Genomic DNA, 22,010 nt, shown 5'->3' with positions numbered 1-22,010 from the left:
GCAGCGTTCAGATTACAACCATCTTTGAATTTGTTTCAGGTTTGCTGACAAAATTGGGCACTTTCATTTTGGCAATTTGTTTTTTCTTGATTTTTTTTTCTGTTTTTTAATTGTAGTTTTTCACTAAATCTCATTAACAGGATTTCTAGCCTTACTTTTTTCATGTATTTTTCCCTTTTTCTCTTCCAAGCAGTTTAAGGCTACGTCCACACTGATGCGTTTTTGTTTGGAAATGCATCGTTTTCTCTCCGTTTTGGCCTCCCGTCCACACTGAGACGGCGTTTTTCGCTCATGGACAACGCAGCGTTTTGAAAATGCTCTCGAAGATGCATACATTTGAAAACGGTGCTTTCACATCGCAGTGTGGACTGCGAAAATGGAGACTTTCTAAAACGATGACGCATGTTAGTCATATGATGCAGTCATGTGACCAATTAAACTAAGATAGCGGAGGGTATTATACAGCGGTTGTTTTGTTTGCTCTCAATTTTGACAGCCCTATTAAAGATTAATATCAGTCTGTACATGCTCCTGATAGCTTTTCTTCAAATTCTTTAATTCTCACTCGCTTTTGCAACTTTGTACCTTTGTGTTACTCACAGCAACAACTCCACCTCATTGTTAGTCCATTTAACAAACTCGGTGCTTTTCCTCAACATTTTGCCGCGACGTTTCAAAGAGCCGGAAAGTAAATAAATGGCAGACAGAAATGAGGCAGGTCGAATCTTCTTGCATTTCACACATGCGCAGTACTGGAACGTGAGCGTTTTCGGCCGTTTCAATGTGGACGCGCAGCCTCAAGAGTTATTCCCCACCCCCAGCCGTAAAAGGCTGCTGGGGTATTGTTGTCACCTGACCACATTAAGGCCTTGCGGACATGCAAGTTTGTAAATGCAATAACTCGAGAATAAGACAATGTAGGATCTTGAAATCGATACCATAGATGTGTCTACTAGGAGGCTGAGGGTTAGCAGTGGCAGCCACCAGTATTTTTATTTACTATAAGCTGTTCCTGACAATAAGACCGCCCCTCCCTGAGCCTGGTACTGCCAGTGGTTTCGTCCTATTAAAAGGGAGTTTTTCCTTCCCACTGTCACCTAGTGCTTGCTCAGAGGTCAGTCATTTGATTGTTGGGATTTTCTGTTTATTACTGAGGGCTCTTTACCTTAGAGTGTAAAGCACCTCGAGGTTACTGTTGTTGTTGGCGTTATATAAATAAAATTGACTTGAATTCGGGGTGCATCTTGTTACACTGTTATCACAGAAACAACTGGATGTCCTGTAATACAAAACCAATGTGTGCATTTTCCCCCTTTTCTTTTACATTCCTATGTACTAAACAATTTATGTAAGCTAAGATGTTATCAAGTTCCATTAAATGGATAGTTAGAAAAGCTTAGATGTCATTTCAACAAACCCGATGGTGAACAGTAACAATAAGCTGCTTTTTGAAGCCTCCTGAGTTACTGTGGATGTATGTTGAATCCTGTTATTGCTGTAGAAAGCTTACATGCTGTACTACAAAGCGAGAAAGTTATGGCAACAGTAACTGAGGGTGACAATGGGGAATGCTTTTCATTCATTCTCTTCTCTCCCATGGATTTTTTTTTTTTTTACACATCACTGGACTTAAATAAGCTTTTATATAATAAATGATGAGACACTTATACTGTGAAAGGGGCACAAAGGCCTCCACGCAGAAGGGAACAGCAGTCCGGTTAGTAAACATTAACAGCAAATTTGACAGGAGACAAAGTGGAAATTGAATGCATGGATACCCTCCATTGACGAAGGTCTCTTTGTGCTACTTTTCTCGCCTTCTCCTCCGCACCTTCAAAAGGTCACACAGTAGACTACAAAAAAATCCCATTTGAACCTTTTGAACACGTGGAAGAGGAGTTTGTTACGCCGATGCTCGTCCCACACAGGTTTCCCCTCCACACAAACTCACCACAGAGCATTTCAAACGAGCGAATGTCAGGCTGTGATTCAGGGATGTTGGACCGAGTCTACATAAGCCTGTTTGTGCGTCGCACAGACGGAGGAGCGCAAACAGTAAAACCTCTGACAGTCTGCCACTGTCTGAACCTGTGATTCAGTTCAAAGAGCAGAGAGAGGTGTGCTAGACATGGAGGAGGAGAGCGCCACAGACCCACATTTCACCTCTCAAGGTGACAGCATTTTGAAAACACGTCGAGTCTGTCATGCTTTTTGATTACATGTGGCGTGTGAGGTATTGCTGAGTAGTGCTTTTGTCACAGCCTCCGCTGTCTTGATCTGCGTTTGATGCAGTTTTCCAGGAATCACTCTTTAAATTTCCCCCAATGTATATTTTTCCACATTTTTAATAACGTTCATTATAAGGCACGACACCACTGGGGAATATCACAGATACAGACAGCACTATAGAGACACTTGTCATATTTGTGCGTTTGTGTCTGCCGGAAAAAAATCATCAGCCGCAGACTGCAGCGCTAGCTTTTGGGCTGTCACTTCAAAAAATGAAAGTTGTAGCCATTAAAAACTAACACGTAGCTGATGTATTCACATTGTCATCTGAATGCTTCGCATTTAGTATTATCCTAAGTAGCTCAGTGTGTTTATGGCGCCATGTCTTCACAGCCTCTGCGTGCTGAGTTTTCCACAGCGGCGTCCTCATTTGGCGACAGTCGATTTAAAAAAATATCGTTTTTTGTCACCGAGGGAGTGTGAGACTGATGAATTTTAAAAAGGCACCTTAATCACGCTGCCAACAGCAAAATTGCTTCCATATTACTTCTCAGGCCATTTGCTTTCTAATTATCTGTCCAGCATGACTCCCTGCTTTACTCTATTTTCAATCAACAGCATGTTTGGGTTATTGGGGGGTTTTGATAAACCAACAAGGCATGCAGTAGAGCAAGGTCACAACAGCAGAGTACAAGACATGTCCTTTTGTGCTTTTATACAGTTACATTTTTTAATAAGGAGAGCTTATTGTTGATGTAAACTATGTATTCCTGAAATTTAAATGACATAGCTCTACACTGAACATGAAATGAATGCAGACTGATGTGTGTGTGTACCATCTGTGCTGGTGTTTCTCTGTTTTTACCCCCACCCCCTCAATTCAATCAGCAGTTCAAAGCCCTGAAAATACAGATGTAGTCATCCTCAAGGATATGAGTTTTCTAAATGTACCTGTTAAACAAATTCCCACTTTTTGCTCCAAGGTCTAACAAGGCAGTACAAACAGATTCACAGCAGTGTAGAAAGAGGTGATTTATAGATATCCGCATGCACGTGTTGTAGAGGATCACATGGCATAAACTGCACTTCTGGAAGTATCGCATTGTTGAGACACGCACGAGCAGCAGACGTCACAATGTTTAGCTAATTTAACTCTTTCTGAGAACTGCATCAGGGGTTTTACATAAGTCGCTCATTTAAATAAGGCTTACAGTTTGCATTATTGAGGGCTTGGCCGCTTTGACTGACAGCCGAATGCTGCCACATGTGGTTGTAGTCAGCGTATGTCTGTTAGGCCCGCATTACAGAGCTATACACCTCTTAAACTTTGTGCTCTTAGTGCCGTTTAGTTTTTAAAAAAAAATCCAGTCCCATCAGTCTGATAAGTACAATGTCCCGCTGTGCAGGTAATTACAGATGCACTTTGCTAGTCAAACCCACTAAAGTTAGCTGACAGCATAGTACTTCACCCTCTAGTCCAAATACAGTCCAGAAATACCAACATGGTAGCAGGCAAAAGGCTGGAAGAGAAAATTTTCAAACTCGCATCATATCATATGTTGTATAATTTTTGAGAAAGATAAGAATGCGAGTTAAGATCTCCGCCACTGGTGAATAAGCAGAAAAGCAGCAAACAAAGACGCTGTGAGCGATCAACATATGGCACAAAACTAAATCAAGTGAGAGAAAGTACACTGACAACAGTACGTGGTAAATGTGTGGAGACTCAGACTTTTGTGAATATGAAACATGTCGCAGACACATCGTGACACCGTCTCTTTCACCATTTCTTGTGACAAGTTTTTTTTTCCAATCTCTCTCTTTTTTTTTTAATTACCCTCTGGGCATCCTGCTGTCTCCAAAGCCTTTGAAATAGGTTTTAGATTGGCATTCGATCCCCCTGCTCTCCTTCACTTTAGACACGTCTTTCTTCTTCTTCATTTCTTTCATGCAGAGCACCTTGGCCGCTGAAAGGGAGCGTTGGAGAGCTCCACGGTTATTCGATGTGAAGGCACATGACATAAAGTGAAAGGATAGGAGAGAAGATTTAAAGGAAAAAAGGAAAGGAAACAAGGATGTAAAGAGACAAGGAGAGAACAGGAGAGACCGAGAAATGAAACAGAGAGAAGATTAAAGTGGACAGGAAAGAAGATGAAAAGAGAGAGGGAAAAAGGAGGGGAGGGGAAATTCAAAGAGGACAGAAGAGGGGAGGATGAGCAAGGAAGGGTGACAAAGGGATGAGTGGACATAAAAGAGAAGAAGAAGAGACGATCGAGGGTAAAAGAAAAGAAGAAAAAGTGGTGGTAGAAGAGACAAGGAGAGGAGAGAAGGAATTAAGGTTAAACGAGGGGAGAAGAGGAAATAAGGATAGGGAAGGAGACAGCATAAAAGACAAGAGGAGACACGAGGACACATGGTGTGGAAATGAAAAAGGGAGAACATAAAAAACAAGGTGAGTGGGTAAAAAGGAAAAAAAAGGGGGAGGTAAATGTAAGAGAGGAAAAAGGGAGGTGAGAAGGAGAAAGAAGAGAAGGAAAAAAAGGAGGAGAAAGTGAAGGAGGTGGAAAAGAAACGACTCCGAGAAGAAAGAAGAAGAAAAAGAGAGGACAGGAGGTGGATGAGAAGCCAATCGTTCTTTACCCAGGGGGGAGGCGCGGCGGGGGATGGGGGGGTGGGGGGACTCCTCATCCCTCTCTCCTCCAACTGATCCTCCTTCTTCAAGGTCAACCACACGCATGCACACACACTCATGTACACACAAAACAGACGCATATACACACACACACACAGGCAGGCGGTTGGCAGACACGGTACACACCAAAATACACACCAAAATACACACACACACACACACAAATGCATTTAGTCGAGCTCAAGTAGAAAAGACGCCTTCTGCCCGCTTTTTTCTCTCTGACTCTGTGTACCAACCAGCCAAATCTCACTCAACCATCTGGAGATAAAAACATTCTTCCCATACACACACACACACACTCGCAGAGACACAAATACACACGCACACTGTGTGTTTATGATAATAGACCAAATGCCTCTATTGATTCTTTCTCTTTCTCTGTCTGTCTCTCTCCCTCTGTGGTTGCATGTAAAATCACTCTTATGTCTCGCTGCATTCTCCTTCTTTAAAATATCTATTCCTCTTTCCTTAGACAAAAAAGAAGAAACAAATATATGACTTCTCCGTATTAATACATCACCCGCTCCTCATGATCATTACATCATTACGCAGGGATCTAAAACGCCGTGGCCAAAAATAAAATGCAAGAACCAAGACTGCAAAGAAAAAAAAAGATCTTGCCCGAGAGGTGAAAGTGAAGGCGCGAAAGTGTCGTAGAAACCCCAGGTGCTGTGAACCAGATGGGGTTTGAATTCACATGAAACAGGATTAAATGTGCCTGCTTAAAAACACAGAAAGTGCTGAAGGAAAATGTCAGACATGGACGTTTTACCAGTATTAGATCGGTAATGGAAGGCTCACATGATTGCTCTTGTATTAGCTCCCTGCTGCTACCTGAAAGCATTGTTGTGATGCATTTGCAGCTTGACAGCTGTTAGTGAAACGTAAATATAGTTTGTAATTTTGTGTGTGGTTGTTTTGCTGTGCACATTGTCAGTCTTCATTTTACTACAATCTTGTTTCATCTGTTTGATATTTTTTCTGCTGTGTTTGGCTTGGCTTTGCATCCCTGTGTCATCCTGGTTCGTGAGGGGTAATTCTGCTGAGCCACCTCTTGGCTTCTGGCTACTGACTAGAGAGATTTTAGTGAAACTGTTTTTCCTACACAAATGGAAACCTTTACCTGTGGGACTAAGTTTTCTCGGCATTGGTTATGTAAGGAAATGTTTAGTCTTGTAGTGGTGACTCTTGACCTTCTGGAGTAAAGGAGGAAGTGTGATGTCAAGAGTGAAATCTCGAGGAAGGTAAAGGAATGAGCACCAATAGGGACAAGATATCACACAGACAAGCCCTATAGGTGTGATCGACGTGTTGTCATTTCTTCAAAAAGAGTGCAATTTAGTTTCAGGGAACCCAGTGGTAAATGGAAACCAGTGGATAACGGCTACATGTAGCTATGAGTAAGAGACAGCTTCAGTGCTACTTAGGAGATATTCTCTATGCATGTTGAATATCTAGGATAATAACATCACCTACACGCAATTCTAGATGCATGTTTCAAAAAACAGTTCCTTGTTAGAAGCCGTGATGGTGATGGAGGGTGTTGGACTGCTCGTACGTTTCCACTCATGTAAATCCGATCCCTGTTAGATTCCAGGTTTTACTCCTTTGTAGAGCTGCGGTATCCCAACTTTCAATGCCAGGATTTTACAAATATATGTTTCAAGTCTCAAAAACAACATTTATCTTTTAATTAAAAGGCTGTTTTGTACCTAATTTTTTCTGTTTGACGAAGTCTGTGTGGATTTTTTTTTCATGACGATCCAGCAAAAACGGTTAAAAATCAGCAGAGCTGAAACCTCTAATGAGACGTGGAGAACAGGCTGTAAAATATTCCTCCTCTCCTCTTTGGGTTAACCCCCACCCCCACCTCAGCACCTCCTCACCTCTTGTTCTTTTTTCCCCCTCTTTATTTTAATATATATAACTGGCTGCAAATTCACTGCTGTTCATTACCCAGGCAGGGTCAAATCCCCAAACAATGTGTTTGGTGCCACAATAAAAAGGGTGTTTTTTACGGCGTGTAGCAGTAAAATGCTATTAAACAGATAAAACACCGACAACGAGCATCAAGAGGATTATAAAAAGAATTGCCTTGATAAACTCCGCATATCTGCGCGGTGACACACCAGCAGCTCTCGTCTCTCCAGTCCTGGGTAGGACGAGCCAGAGACCGAGGAGCACATGGTCTCAGAATTTTCGCAGCTTTACAGCGCCACCATGTGGTAAGGTCAAAATACCAAGCTTTGGTTTCGGGGAGGAGGAAAAAGAATGAAGGTAAAAAGAAAGAACCTTGGACTGCATAGCCATTTTCACAAATGCACAGCAGCCCTGAAGTTCTCCAGGCATCGCCCAGCAGAGCTGTGCATGAAAACAAAGCTCATGAGAACAGAGCTTATTATTCATATCCATCTATATTCGTGTGGTTGGAGAGGGTTTGAGCAGTGAAGTGTGTAAATTCCTCTTTTTCTTCTACCAATTCTTTTTTTTTTTGCATTTTTCCCAAAGATTGGCATTGTCATAATTCGTGTGGCATTTTTAATCCCTCACTTCTTCTGAATCTTTGCACCATTCATCGTCTACTCTAAACATCCATCCATCAGATTTCTGAGCCTCATATCCACATCGGGGTGGGAAGAGAGCTGGAGCTTATCACTGCTATTATTAGGAAAGAGGGAGGTTACACCTTGAACAAATCACCAGTTCATTGCAAGGCTAACACAGGGAGGCAGCTGCTCACATCCACACCGAAAGCCAACTTGGATTCATTCATTTCCCTAACAGTTGCCTGTGCTGGGAAGAAAATGAGCAGGCACTAGTAGAACATGCAAAGTCCATAACAAAGGGCCCCGGCTGACGAGGAGGTTTGAACCTAGAACTTTGCTGGTAAAAAAAAGTTCTAGGTTCCCCCGTTTTTTCCAAAATGAGGTCTCAACAAAAATCGACGACAACATAGCAAGAAGATCCTGAGTTCAAATCCCAGCTTCGGATCCTTTTGTGTGCAGTGTGCAAGTTCTCCACATGTTTGGACACCCTGGCCAAAGATATCCATATCAGGTTAATTGGTGATTCTAAACTGGCCTTAGGTGTGAATGTGAGCATGACAGATTGTATATTTGCCTGTGTTGGCCCTGCGATAGACTGGCGACCTGTCTAAGTGTACCTGACAGCTGGGATAAGCTTCTGAATTGAATAAACAGAAGAAGATGGATGGATTATTTAATAATAATTAAAAATCAGTACATCTGTTCATCACACTGCCACCTGGTGTCAGTTCACAAATCTACACCTCTCTTTATGCGAGTATTTTCCATGTCGCAAAGCAGTTTCTCCAACTTCACCTAAGAATTTGACAATATGCCCAAAGTAAGTTTAACATTTGATTATTTCTGACTGTCATGAGCCTTTTAATTATGACAGCTTGGACACTGATCATATCCACTTTATTTCTTCTTCATTGAAAATCACAGTTATCTGTTACATCTGACTATGTAATGTCTGATATGGCCATATTTGTTCATTTCTACATATAGAACGTTTTTTATTGCAAGATTTAAAAATCTAGCTGACATATTTTTGCTCATTCTTGGATGTGTGATACAGAATATTTTTTTAGCAGGATTTAATTATGTATCATACCCTGAGACACGCTGCTTAAAATTCTAACCCAGTGATTAGGTAGTAAAACTGGATCTGTGTCCTCTTGAGTCCCAGGCTAGAGTTCAGTCTCCTCATTAGCATAAACGCCTGAGAGAAAATCTGCAAGTACTTCACATTAAGTTTGCAAAGTTCTCTCTCTCTCTTTTGTTTGCCTTTGGCTCATCTCTTGAAAACTTCTCACTTGAGATGGTTTACGTTTTCCAGCAGATTGAATGCCTGCAAAATCTACTCGTGCACATGCTCAGCTGGTCTTATGCTCCCCTCTTGTGGTTAGATTCTGAATGGCTACAGCAAGTTTGTCTTTTTCACAGCAAAAAGTTGGGTTGTCATAATTTGACAATCATTATGTGTGCTAAAAGCTTTAACTTTTTCTTCATTTCATCAGAGGCTCTCAGTAAACCATTACAATGTACTTATTTCTGGTTAATGTGACAATGATGTACACTGTACCTCTTGGTTACAAAGAAAGTGAAAGGTGATAAAATGCAGGGCATCTTCACCATCACTGTGAGTCAGACTGTGCTTTGGTGTCAGTAAGGATAAGTTTAATACTGTAGTATTTCTTTTCTTTTTTTTTCTTTTTTTTTAGTTCTGCTGTAAAGTTTTTGCAAGAATTGTACCGACACTGACTTTAATTCCAGCTGTGTACAAGAAGCAGCATTCATCTTTTGAATAAATCTATTCATGAAGAGTTTCCCACTGGGACCTGCCTGAAACTTACTGCAAGAAACACCAGAACAACTAATGGATCTAAGTGTAATCCTCATGCTAAGAGTAGAAGAAAATGGAAGATAGATATATAGATAGAATTTTAAGGGCTTAAGTTAAAACTGCAGATTTTCATTTTAAATGTTTTTCCTAATTTGTAGATCCCCAACGAATTAGTGTATAGGCGTAGTTCAGCACATCAGACAGGCCCTTTCAGACAAACAGACGATCACAATGAGATGTTACAAAGTTGTAACTGGAGGCAGTAACCATATAACTTGAAGAAACAAGACTTATTGTGCCCCAGGAAATATTCAGTAACACATAATTATATTACCATGTGGTAGTAAAAGCACAGACCTGTTACAGTCAAGCAGAGGTTTCATTAGTTTATATGAATAAATCAAAAATATGACAGGAGCTGCAACAAAAAGAAAAACAAGTTAAAATCCTTTAAAAGAATCCCCTGTGAAGTTAGATATTTAACCTTGTTATAATACATTTCTAATAATACAAGTTGTGATCTATAATCGCAGCACTTGATAAAAATTAATAAATATTAAAAAAACAAAAACAGCAGCTCCACTAAACTAACAAATCAATACAACTAACTGGGGACCACTGAGAGGCTGAGGAGCGCCCAATAAGTTTGAGATAAAACCACAGGGCTTTCAAGTTAAGTTAGTTAACTGGATTGTGTTTGTATTAATAACGTTAAAAAAATATATATCTAAAAAAACATAGAAAAAAAATAAAATAAAAAATAAATAAATAAAAATAAAAAGCAGCTTGTCTTACCATAGGCAGTGTGGCCACTAATACTTCGTCGTATACGGCTTTAGATGAACCCAGCGACCCTCACGTTTACAACACACTTTTATGACTACCAGATTTAGCCGACAGATTTTTATTGCTTTTGTTATGTAATTACCGAATTGCAAATAAACCGCTTATTGTTTTGTTTTTTTAAAGATATTTTGCCAGACGTTTCATGGGGCACGAGGGTGTCGTTGCTATCCGTTCATCCTCGCGATTTTCCGGCCTTTTCCGTCCGTACTTCGTTCATTTCCGGTCAGCGTCGCCATCTGCTTTCTCGTCCTTCTCCAATCTCCGTGTTGTTGTTCCCGGTGACGCGGCGGAGGTGTAGCCTGACGCGGGCTCTTACGTGTCGGCCAGAATAAAAGTGGAGCTCCGGAGGCCTGGGAGTGACGAAGGGAGACTGTATCGGTAAGGACGAAGCGGTGTCCGGGGCTCACAGAGACGGGACACTGCCGTAGAAAGTGTCGGTCTGGTCGGGTTCGGCCCGAAGCAAACAAAGAGATCATGGCGCCGCGGTGTGTTTGTAGCAGGATGGAGGGAGGGGAGTCTGCGGCTGTTTGGGAGAAACGGAGCAAATGTGTGGCTTTGCTAGTGAACCAGGATGGGCAGAGTGTTAAGACACCACAAACGGCGGTCGGACTTTAGCTTTGTTAATACGCTCACATGTAAATGATGCTATAGCTGACTGAGCTTTCTGCGCAAAGATTTGCGCTGTTTTCCCCCCCGTTAAAGGCGCACTGAAAACACTAGCTACGATATTTGCGTTTTTCTCCGTTACTTGAAAGACTAAATTGTTATTCTTATATATGTCTATATGTACATTTACATGTATGATTGCATACCCATTTGTATCCACGCTCTTTCGTCGTTAGTGATTTTGCTCTGACTTTGCGTCGATGTGCACACAGAAATGTGACATCGTAGGCCTCAGCGTTTGGTCGCCCGTTAAAAACATAACCCACGGGCCTGTGGATTTAACGCACATTGTGTGTCTGCGGTCTCATTACTTTTTAAAAAAATTGCGGCACATCTCCTGGGATCTGATCGGCGTGCGTTGAGGGGGCGTTACCCGGCCATGTGGCGCTGCTGTCACACACGGAGCATCCGAGTGATTTTTGAAAAGCAGAGGGAGAAATGTGTAAAGCCAATCATGCAGCGGAGAGAAGCTACGCACTGTGTGAGATCACGGAGCTCAAAGAACAACACGTCCCAGATCAACACTCGCTGCATCGCCTGAAGTCAGGCGGGGATCACCTCTCCAAAGCTCCGTTATTAGAATCATAGTTAACGTGGGGGCTTTTGGTTAGGAGCAGCTAAGTTGAGTTTGAAGTGTGACCTCCTGATAATTGATCAGGATTTGTTAGTGAAGCCCAAGATGCCATTCATGATCATTAACCGTTTTTATTTTATTAAAGAAAAAAGAACTTCAATAATTTTCCTTTCCAAAATAAAAGCAGTTTGTGTGTGTTTGTTATTGAGGATGAAGTGGGGCACGCCCATGTGTCCCCTTGGAATTACCCTGGAAGGGTTTCACTTTGTATGTGTTAAGGAGTAGATTGCATCATCACAAAATAATTTCTATCCCATTGTTTGGGACATTATTTTCTTTCATAAACATTTGTAAGGACAACTTTATCAAAACCTGCCCATGCAGACAATATGAAAACACAATTCAGATGCACAATCTAGTGTCTAGTGCAGGGATGTCAAACATAAGGCCCAGGTGCTCGAATTAGCACGGCAAAAACTCCAACCCGGCCCCCTTAACAGCTTTGGAAAATGTGAAGAAAAGCAATGATTTAATTTTAAATGTAAAAGGATTTTTTTCTACTGTTAAAGTTCTGCCAGTTCACCCATTCATACTGCTCTTAGTACTTAATAATTATTAATTTAAATAACAGTAATGTGAAAAAACAGGAAATTCCTTTTTTGTTTTTGTTTTTTATTACAGGACAGTCTTGCTAGTGAGCCCCCGGAACTTTTTCTGTAATTTTACAGAAATAATTTAAGCCCAAAGAGTTGTGCTGACACACTTCTTTCAGTTACTACAGCAGTATTTCTCTGTCTTGTAGAAAAACTGTTGAAAGTACACTGCTTTTACTTATATGTGATATATATAAAATGTGCAGTTAGACTTGTTTATGTTTAACTGCATTTTTTTGTCTTCCCTGCACAATTGGTTAATATTGTTAACTCCCTGAAAATGGCATCAGCAGCAAAATCAAGATGTTGATGAAGCTCTAATAACGTGGTCTGAATTACACAAATTAAATGAAATTGTTGATAATCTCTAAGAAGAACCTAACCTGTGATTTGGTTATTTTTTTAAGCCTCTGTCACTCGGGTGACCAGATGTTTCTCTGTTTTTGTTCCTTATCCCTCGTCCCACGTCTTGAGACAGTGTCCCACATTTTCCCTAGGATGATTTTTACTCCATGTATATGAAGGAATTGCTTTTTTTAATTACAGTTGGAAGGAGGACGTCGGCCTGTGTAATGTCATACTCATCAGGGAAAGTCACACATCAGCAAAAAGTCACAAGCTTTGCAGATTTTGTTGAATATGATGGAAGCTACCATGAAGAAAATCAAGCAGCAGCATGTCCTTAAAAGGAGTTTTTGTCTTTCTTTGCTAGTTATTTTTCCGTTTCACACAGGGGCAAATACAGTGTGAAGCGACACGTTGATACGCGTGTCATAATTGGATAGGGCATGTCAATCTGTGGATGCATTCAAACTGAAATTGAAAAACTGTTCCCAAACAGAAGAGCAGATGAAATAACCGTGGAATAAAAGAGAATACTGGAGTGTAGAGATGATTTTCTGCCTCTTTTATCTTATTGCTCCTCTCGGTTTTATTCATTGAGATTCGTCAGGCTATTGTGAATACCTTACCGTTTGACGTATGTCAACAATCCTGGCTGTGCTGTGATTTCAGCTGCATTTATATAATAACAGTAAGTCACGTGATCACAAGTTTTCATCTGACAGGGTGCTCTGCTCTCTGTCACACTGAAACCTCACTGCTCACTCTGTGAACAGAGCAGAGATAAAACGTGTCGTGCCTGCATCAGGAGAGCAAGGCCTTGTTGCGAAGCAGTGTTGTCTGTGGGTTTTTTCAGAGTAATGACATGGTAAAAACAACCCTTCCAAGGGGATGAATATTCAAACATTTCCCACTGCATCCAGTTAATTTTTGTTATATGAATGTGTGCCAAGTGTTGTAGCAGATATGTGGTGTTACTTTTAGTCACTGAAACTATTTTTCCTGCAGTTTTCTGTTTTCTTCTGATGCTGTCTTTACTAAAGCCAAAAATGTGAGCAAATAACAGACACGACATTGTTATTTGGCACAAATTGATTGAGTTGTGCAGTCGGCTGAGTGTTTGACTTTTCCTCCATGGGGCAAAGTTACGTGACAACACACTCAGTAGTATGTTTGAAACGTATTAATACATAAACATATTAATGGAATTAAAATAATAAAAACCCTGATTAGCGGTTCTGAATGTCAGTTTTGATTCATCTTCAACTAACTGCTCAGCTCCAAACTTGCCTTCCTGGACGTGAGGACACGGTCGGATTTTTTTGCTGTTAGATCCTGATCAATCATGTCTTTATTTGGGGCAGACCCTACACTGAAAGCATGAGAGCTGAAAACCCTGTTGGGCTTTTCTGTTATTGCTGGTGTTGCCCAAAACAGTCGTCTTTTGCTGAGCTAACAAACTCGTAGAGAAGCAGAAGAGTAGTAGCTATGTGACGCCATTCTCTCAGAGGTATGCTGTGTTTGAATTCATGCAGAATTATTTTAAGGTCTGACCTAGTAAGTAATTGCAGTTCTGCCTTTATAGAAAAGTGACCAGGGTTTACATTCAGACATTAAGACGACAAATGCCTTCAGCTTATTGTAAAGGAGTGGGGGCTTTAAATACCAGAACGTTGCACACGTATAGAAGAAGCTTCCAGGAGCTTTTATTGTTGATGATTAGCGTCATAAAAGCCATATTTTTTTGAAGAGAATGATCTTAAACCTCTTTACTCAGATGGCCAGTGGTTGTCAACTGTTGTTATGTTTACTGTTATTGACTCCTTGGTGACTCATTCTGAGTCATCCAGTTTTGTGTTTTTATTTAAGTGGAAGTTTAAATTCAAACATATTCTACACTTCTAAGCTGTAGTTACCTGACACCTTTTTATTTTCCTGATGTTAGGGAGCATATAAGTCAGTAATAGTCGTCCTCCTGGCGAGTCGTTTGCTGCAGCTCCCCAAAAGCTTCGTTTTAACAGCTTCATTCAAATCTGTACTCTCAGGTTAGCCAATGAAGATGGAGTCAGCAGCAGAGGTTCAGCAGGGGGCAGAGACTGCTGTGACTGAGACGGAGAACCAGCAGATCACCCCGGCACAGATTGCTACTTTGGCGCAGGTATCAATCACGTGATGATGGTGATGTTGACACAATTTCCCCTCCTTTCAGTGCATTCAGTGCTCATCTTGAAGTGTGTTAAAATGCATGTGATAGCTCAGTCATATCACCTCTGAATTTTAGGTATCTATGACAGCAGGACATGCTTCAGCAACAGGTCCCACAGTAACACTGGTACAGCTGCCCAACGGACAGACGGTTCAGGTCCACGGTGTGATCCAGGCTGCGCAGCCATCTGTAATCCAGTCCCCACACGTCCAAGCCGTACAGGTGAAGCTTGAGCAGTACAGTGGTTTTAATGTCTTTTTATTCAGCCATAGCACAAGATCATTAACCATGAAGTGTTGATGAATGTCTTGTTCTTTTGATTGATGCTCCAGATCTCCACCATAGCAGAAAGCGAGGATTCGCAGGAGTCTGTAGACAGTGTGACCGACTCTCAGAAGCGCAGAGAGATCCTGTCACGGCGCCCCTCATACAGGTAAGTAAGACATTCAAGACAGTGGTGTTATGCCACAGATGAGTCTAAAGCTTTGGGGGGAAACTGTCAGATGGCCACTAAACCATTTACATTTGGCTCTGTAAATTTCAGATATATAACCACTATTATTTAAAGTTAAAAGGAGCATTTGTCATACGTGAGTATTTTAATGTAGCAAGTGCTTCTTCTTGGGGGTCTGCTTTTGTTTGGGTTTCTTGAGTTGCAATGAGGGCATTAGCTGTGGATGGGAATCAAGAAGTAGTTCCCAGAAGTTAAATTCCTTCTTGCTTGCTTATCAATCCTGCATATTGGTTCCACATGCAATACAATCGGCTGATTTTAGGTTGTGTGGTGTATCTACAGCGTGGATATGGGCATTTCTTTTATTTGTATTCCCCCCAAAAAACGAGTGCAAAGTGTAAACTGCATCCAGGACAGAAACAACTGCATTACAGTGCTAAACCAAGCTCCTTGCAAGCATCTGCAGAGTCAGCGTATTAACGTTAACCTAGCCTAGAACCCAGAGTGATGTTAAAACTGAATAAATGCAGACCCCAGCCCAGCAGCCTTTGCTTTGTGCTGATAGCTTTGTTTTCATACCTAAATTCTAAGTGAAAGATCATATGTGCATCCACATTAGGATTTGTGTTGGTGTGGCCTTGTAGCCTCAGATTTATATTGTTAAATTCTTATTATGAGAAAAATAAGATGAATGCAAAAGTAATGCAACAAGTAGTAGTAGTATACCAAATTACATTTTCATGGGAGCAATTGTATTAATGTAATATTACTGCATAAATATTTACAAGAAGGATACAAATAGGCAATAACAGATGCTTTATGGAACAGAACACTGTTTGACGTTTAAAGAGAGAGTTTGCTTTCACTTTGGTAACTGATGTCTGTTTTTAGATTTCACAGGGCACTGCCTGTCTCGCTTGCCCTGACTGAACGCTCATGCTAAGGCTGATACACTATTTTATATGGATAACTAGGATTGACAGTAAATCCACTTTTGCGTGTCCTAACAGGAAAATTCTGAACGACCTTTCGTCTGACGCACCTGCTGTCCCTCGTATCGAGGAAGAAAAGGCCGAAGAAGACTCATCTGCTGCTGCTGCCACACCTGCAATCACCACTGTTACTGTCCCAACACCCATCTACCAGACCAGCAGCGGCCAATACAGTAAGTGACATTTGGCTCAGTAATTAAATTATGTTAAGTTATTTTAGTCATTAAAAGAATATAATTAGGAATTAAAATATAAAATATTTATAATAAATAAAGCAATTTACCCATCAACCTCATTACTTCATGTGAAGCATTAAATTATCTCCCCAGTAATCCAAAAAATTTGGCACTACTGCTCAAGTTACCTAATATAACTGTAAACATATTTAGGGAGATCACACTAGTATTAAAATATGTTTTCAATACAGTTTAAAGCATTTTTAAATGACTTAAACTGGGTTAAGAGAGTTAAGGGCAGTTATGAATATTACACATATTCATCACATAGAGGAGACAATAAGTCAGGCCTGTTTAGCTAGTTTTTTTGTTCGTAGGGCAGTCCGAGAAATGTTTAACAGTTTGTGCGAGTTCATCACAGAAACACAGTTTGATGCTTCATGTTTGATTAAGCGCAAGACTCTAAAAGAAACGATAACAACTTGACAGCACATTCATCACAATGTTTTCTTTATGGGAAGACTGAGGAGCTACCTTAGGTCACCATAGCTACTTTTTCTTATGGCTTCCAAACCCAAGCCCACATTTTAAAATGGCAATACCTTAATAAGAATTAAACAAATTTATAATGTATTTTCTGTCCTTTTATTTTCCTCCGCTGTCATCTTTCCCTCTCTCTGAACAAATAGTTGCAATCACACAGGGTGGAGCCATTCAGCTGGCCAATAATGGTACAGATGGAGTACAGGGCCTTCAGACTCTGACTATGACCAATGCAGCAGCAGCAGCTCAGCCTGGTGCCACTATACTGCAGTATGCACAGACCAGTGACGGCCAGCAGATACTGGTTCCCAGCAACCAGGTGGTGGTCCAAGGTAAGAGTGGCAGTCTATTATCCATGAGCACAGCCATTCTTCGAGCCATTCTTTTGTCTTTGGCAGCAAAGACAAAAACATTTGGATGTTCATCGTTAGTAAACATGATAGTTAAACAGTTAACTAGGTTCATTAAGAGGCCAAATTAAACATCTGCTTTCTGTCAAATTTGCCTGTTAGCTGCCTCAGGTGACGTTCAGGCCTATCAGATCCGAGCAGCCCCTGCCAGCACCATTGCTCCCGGGGTAGTCATGGCCTCATCCCCTGCTCTTCCGACCCAGGGTGCCACTGAGGAGGTCACCAGAAAACGCGAGGTCCGCCTCATGAAGAACAGGTATAAAAAAGGAGGACTGTGTGTTTTTGTGTTTGTTTGTTTTGTAATGTCTTTGCAGTTTCTTCAAATACATTTCTACGGCTGCAAGCACCAGGAATCGCAGGGTATTCATAGCAAGTTAATAGTGATTCATATAATCCCTGTAGTGAGTATGTTTCAGCCCAGAGTTTGGTACATTTGAGAAGTGTTCACATTGCAGGTGTTAGAGAGGAGGCCAGTGAGTACCCACCAAATCCAACATTCAGAAGGAAACAAAAACCCAAATTGTGTCTTATCCTTCTACAGAGAGGCGGCCCGTGAATGTCGCAGGAAGAAGAAGGAGTATGTTAAATGTCTGGAGAACCGAGTGGCCGTTCTGGAGAACCAAAACAAGACACTAATTGAAGAACTTAAAGCCCTTAAAGACCTTTACTGCCATAAATCAGAGTAGTTGCTCCTGAACACCACACTGGGCCAAGTAGCATTTCAATACCTTTCAAATGCTTTGACTGTTTCTGTCTACCTGGCCTTCCAGTTTGCCCTTGCCTGGTCTTTATCCCCACCCCCACAAAATTGCTCAATCCAGAAGACTGTTATTACAATAAATTTAAAAAAACAAAAGTTGTGTACTGTTATCAAGGTCTAATGAGAAAAATTGTAAAAGTGCTAAATGATACTTCATAGGCAATTACAATACAGATCGCAATGACAAGCATATGACAGTGGTTAACATGTTGCTTTGTGTACGAGCCTGAGTTTTATTGTCATAGTTTTGGCTGATGCCCATATCATTTACTCTAATGTTGCTTCACAGGAAAAAGACAATAAGAAGGAATCCTGATATCTGCTTGTTTTGTTTTTTCTTTGTTTTTTGAGTAAAACAAACGTTCAACTTCCAGGCCAACTTGAAGATGCAAATCATTCATAATGGTTTACTGAGGTACTTTTACTATCTCTCTTCCAAGTTCAAATTTGTTTTTTGTTTTTGTACTTAATCAAGGTTCAGTTGTTGAAAAACAGTTTATTTTTTGGCCTCACTGGACTCCCGTAGAGTCCTGCATTTACTATGTAAGCAATAATGCCATCTTTAAGCTGGCCTTGGAGTGTCACTGTCGTAGCTGTCGCTTGCTGTTTGATTTGCCCGGTGCAAATACAGTCAAACTGTAAGGCAAGAACTATTTTTACTGTGTCCTAATATGTGATTCAATGGAAACTTGCCAAAAGAGGTTATGTTGCAGTGGCACAACTTCACATTCAAGGTAGTCAAAATGTTTACTGGCCAAAACTTTGACAAGAAGACAAAGCTTGTTTTAAAAAGAATTTGGGCGGGGGGGCATTGGTTGTCTTTGTTTTTTTATTGACATATATATATAATTGTCAATTGATATTTTTCCGGCTGTACATTTTATTTTATTTTTTTTACTTTCTGGAAAATAGCCAAGATGTTGCTGTGCCAGGCGAACCCAGTCAGTTGCAGTTAAAGGCTTTGAATGAAACATGAATTTCTACTTGATCCACTCCTTTATGTGAACCACATTGTAAAGGGGACTCTACAGCTAATTAGGCACAAACAATCCTTCTTTGTTTTCTAAATATTTTTAATGATGCTACCAACTGCCAAAAAGGAAGAAAGTGGAGCTACGTAGGTGCAAGCAGAAAGTTGATTGCCGCAGTCGTATGTGTTATATATTGAAATGGTAATATTACAATTTTCTATTCACTGCTTTTTTTTTCTCAACATGATGATTGTCACTACTACAGAAAGATCATTAGCAGTACTGTTTTAAAGGGTACAGTATTTTTGTTACAATCTAGACTATGTTTTTATAGTTTTGGTAAAGATTCCTAGTAATTCTGGGAGCATTTTATTCATTAGCTTAAGGAAAAATTTAAATTTTTAGACATTGTGTGTATTTGCCAATGCATGCTCTTAATTTAGTGAGTAAAATGCTCTTACAACAAAATTTTAGACGATTAAAAGAAGGAAACAAACCCAAGTAACACAAGCGATACTATCAAAAGTAATAATTAACTTTTGTTTTGTTTTGTTTTTTAATCTTATTTCCATTTTGCAATGTCTGTTAAATGGTGGTAAAATATGAATTGTGACACCATAAGATTGCGGGTCATTTCTGGATATGTAGCAGATTGGATCCTTGGTGAAATCTACAGAAGATAAAGGCTACAGTAACATGAGTTTAACTCTAATAACGTGGGAAGATGTACACTCCGTCGAGAGGAGATCACTTTGTGGGACTGTGTGTGGTTTTTGAACAGATATGTGTATGTATTTGTGTGTTTATTTTTTTATATTACTGTACATAGACTCTACAGCATGTGTAGAACTCATGTATTCCTGTTTGTTTGATATGAAAAAAAAGTTCTTATGGCTTGTATGAAAATCAACTTTGCATATTTGTAACATATATCAGTGTATAATTGAAAGAAATGTATGTGTGTATTCATGTTATCCACCGGGCCTACCACCGTCATGGCAGCTAGTGTATGAGAAAAGGCCTTTAATGGAGATGTTATATTTTGGAGTGTTCTTTAGGATCAGTAGTGTTTGTAGACAAAAGCGAGTCTGTTGAAAGCATTCGGGGTCCACAAGATATATCAGTTTCATAATTTTGTCATTGGAAAACTTTGTTAGGGTTCTTAAAGATATCTTTTGTCTATGCTCATGGAATTTGAGAACCCTATTCCCATTGTTTAGGATGACTTTCAAAATAAAATGTATTTCATAAGAAAGCTTTATTTGTTTTAACAGAACATTGTGGGGGGTTTTAGCAGTGGTACAATATTTATATCAACTGTTTCTGTTAAAACAAATGTTATATTGTTGTGAAATAAATTTGTTATGAAAATCATTCTAAATGAGCAGAACCTCGAGCAGGTAATGGTTTTCTAAGTCAAGAAATTAAAGCACAGTTTTGATTATTTCTTATGTCAATTCAGTCATTCATTCATTTCAACCAGAACATTACTGGAATCCTCTGTTATCAAAAGTTTGAGGCATTTTTAGTGGGAAAGATGCTGACATGAAAACTTCAAAAGCTAGAAAGGGAAATTTAAAAAATGTCCTTCAGCTCACGCTTGTGATCTTTATACTCATCTAGAAGTCATTTGGTCCACTTATTAGCTTTGTTATGTTTCCCACTCTTCATCTACACATGAAATTAGTTCATTTGCCATTGCGTGACAGAGTGTGGACTTTGAGTCACGATTTCCAGTTTGTCTGAAATCTTCTGACAAACTGGTCTGAAATCATTTGTAAATGCATCTTAAGTTAACATTATTTTAACTGTGTTTTCACAAATTAGTTTCAAAACCTCAGTCATGAGCTGAGGAGAAATGTATGAGGTGTCAAGGCACTTGAGGTCCCTTTGGCCCAGTTTTGCTACCCGTAGTGAGGTTTAAAGCAATCTGTAGAATTCGTAAAGTCATAAATAATGTTCTTGTACTGCACTCCAGGAGATGATGATGATAAAGTCTGACAAACGAGAAAACCATAAATGGGCTAAAAATCTGTATTTAGTAATAAATGCATGGTCAGTTCCAGGGCTTTAACAGTGTGTGCAGGGATTGGTAGCAGTGACAACTTTTAGATACCAGTGCCATTACGATGTGACAGAGAGGAAATGCAAGAAAGTCAACCCCTTTGTAATTCAAACATCCAGTGGTGCTTATATAAAAAAAAAAATCTAGTAATAACTTTCTTTTCTGTTGATTTGATATGGTGAGCTCAACTTTGTGATGTGATTACACAATATCTTTTAAACGACAATTGTTTTGATTTTTGTGTGCCAGAATAATTTGTAACGACGGGCCTCATTTGTGCATGTAACAGAACGATATCCATGTGTGTAAAAGTGTGTATATATAAATAGGATTTCTAGAACAGTAATAATGACATTTTTTCTAACTTTTAATGTGATGAGTTTGTATATTGCCAATTTTGCAAGTTACCAATTGAAAATGCCATGTATCATATGGTACCTTGTATAGACGGGGTTGCCAGATGAAGCGTTCAATACTGTTTGTTTAAACATTGTCAAATTATAAAACTATACCAGCCCATTATTTCAAAGTGCTGTTACTCTGGCATTATGTCACTCTTTTGTAAACACTTGCTATGTCACAATAAACTGATACTGAAGATTATATATCCTATTGTTAATTGTATTAATTGTATTGTGTTTATTTTTAATCTGCTTGATTTTCTTGTATTTAGTGTTCTATTTCTAATAAAATGTTAGCATGTCAGTTTAATAATCATGATTATCCAAGTTTCAACATATACGAGGACATCGAGAAAGGGGTGAGGTGTGAGCGTTTCTGTGTGGCGGTGGGGTTACATCAGTGATCAGCTCTGAGCCTTGGTTGCAGTGGTGATGGACGGGTTGACAGATCAGGCCAGGCAGGAATATGATGTTAGCAGACGATACTGTGATCTATAGTGAGAGTGGGGAGCAGTTCAAAGAGAGGCTGGATAGGTGAAGGTGGAGGTATGTACTGGAGAGAAGAGGAACAAAAGTCAGTAGAAACAAGCCGGAATACGTGTAACTTTGTAACATTGTAACTTAAGCATATAGGGGGGAAAAAACAAACAATGGAAGTG

General features: G+C 39.9%; 1 protein-coding gene across 1 annotated transcript; it reads left to right on the top strand.

The window, feature by feature from the left end:
- Positions 1 to 10,364: 10,364 nt before the first annotated feature.
- Positions 10,365 to 21,553, top strand: creb1b (cAMP responsive element binding protein 1b). The gene is made up of 8 exons (XM_003454909.5): positions 10,365 to 10,516; positions 14,419 to 14,531; positions 14,655 to 14,801; positions 14,912 to 15,012; positions 16,044 to 16,198; positions 16,891 to 17,076; positions 17,257 to 17,410; positions 17,696 to 21,553. The coding sequence occupies exons 2-8, from the start codon at positions 14,427 to 14,429 to the stop codon at positions 17,838 to 17,840; spliced, it is 993 nt and encodes a 330-aa protein (XP_003454957.1). The 5' UTR covers positions 10,365 to 10,516; positions 14,419 to 14,426; the 3' UTR covers positions 17,841 to 21,553.
- The last annotated feature ends 457 nt before the right edge of the window (positions 21,554 to 22,010 follow it).

The sequence above is a fragment of the Oreochromis niloticus genome, linkage group LG16, assembly GCF_001858045.2.
Source record: "Oreochromis niloticus isolate F11D_XX linkage group LG16, O_niloticus_UMD_NMBU, whole genome shotgun sequence".
Taxonomy (NCBI): domain Eukaryota; kingdom Metazoa; phylum Chordata; class Actinopteri; order Cichliformes; family Cichlidae; genus Oreochromis; species Oreochromis niloticus.
The sequence above is the reverse complement of the archived record's forward strand: the minus strand, read 5'-3'. Positions and strand labels throughout refer to the sequence as shown.

Bases quoted from the DNA above. Each gene is read 5' to 3' on its own strand.
- creb1b (XM_003454909.5), top strand. From the start codon at position 14,427: ATGAAGATGGAGTCAGCAGCAGAGGTTCAGCAGGGGGCAGAGACTGCT. The intron at 14,532-14,654 runs GTATCAATCACG...TCTGAATTTTAG, and splicing joins AGATTGCTACTTTGGCGCAG to GTATCTATGACAGCAGGACA. The intron at 16,199-16,890 runs GTAAGTGACATT...CTGAACAAATAG, and splicing joins GACCAGCAGCGGCCAATACA to TTGCAATCACACAGGGTGGA.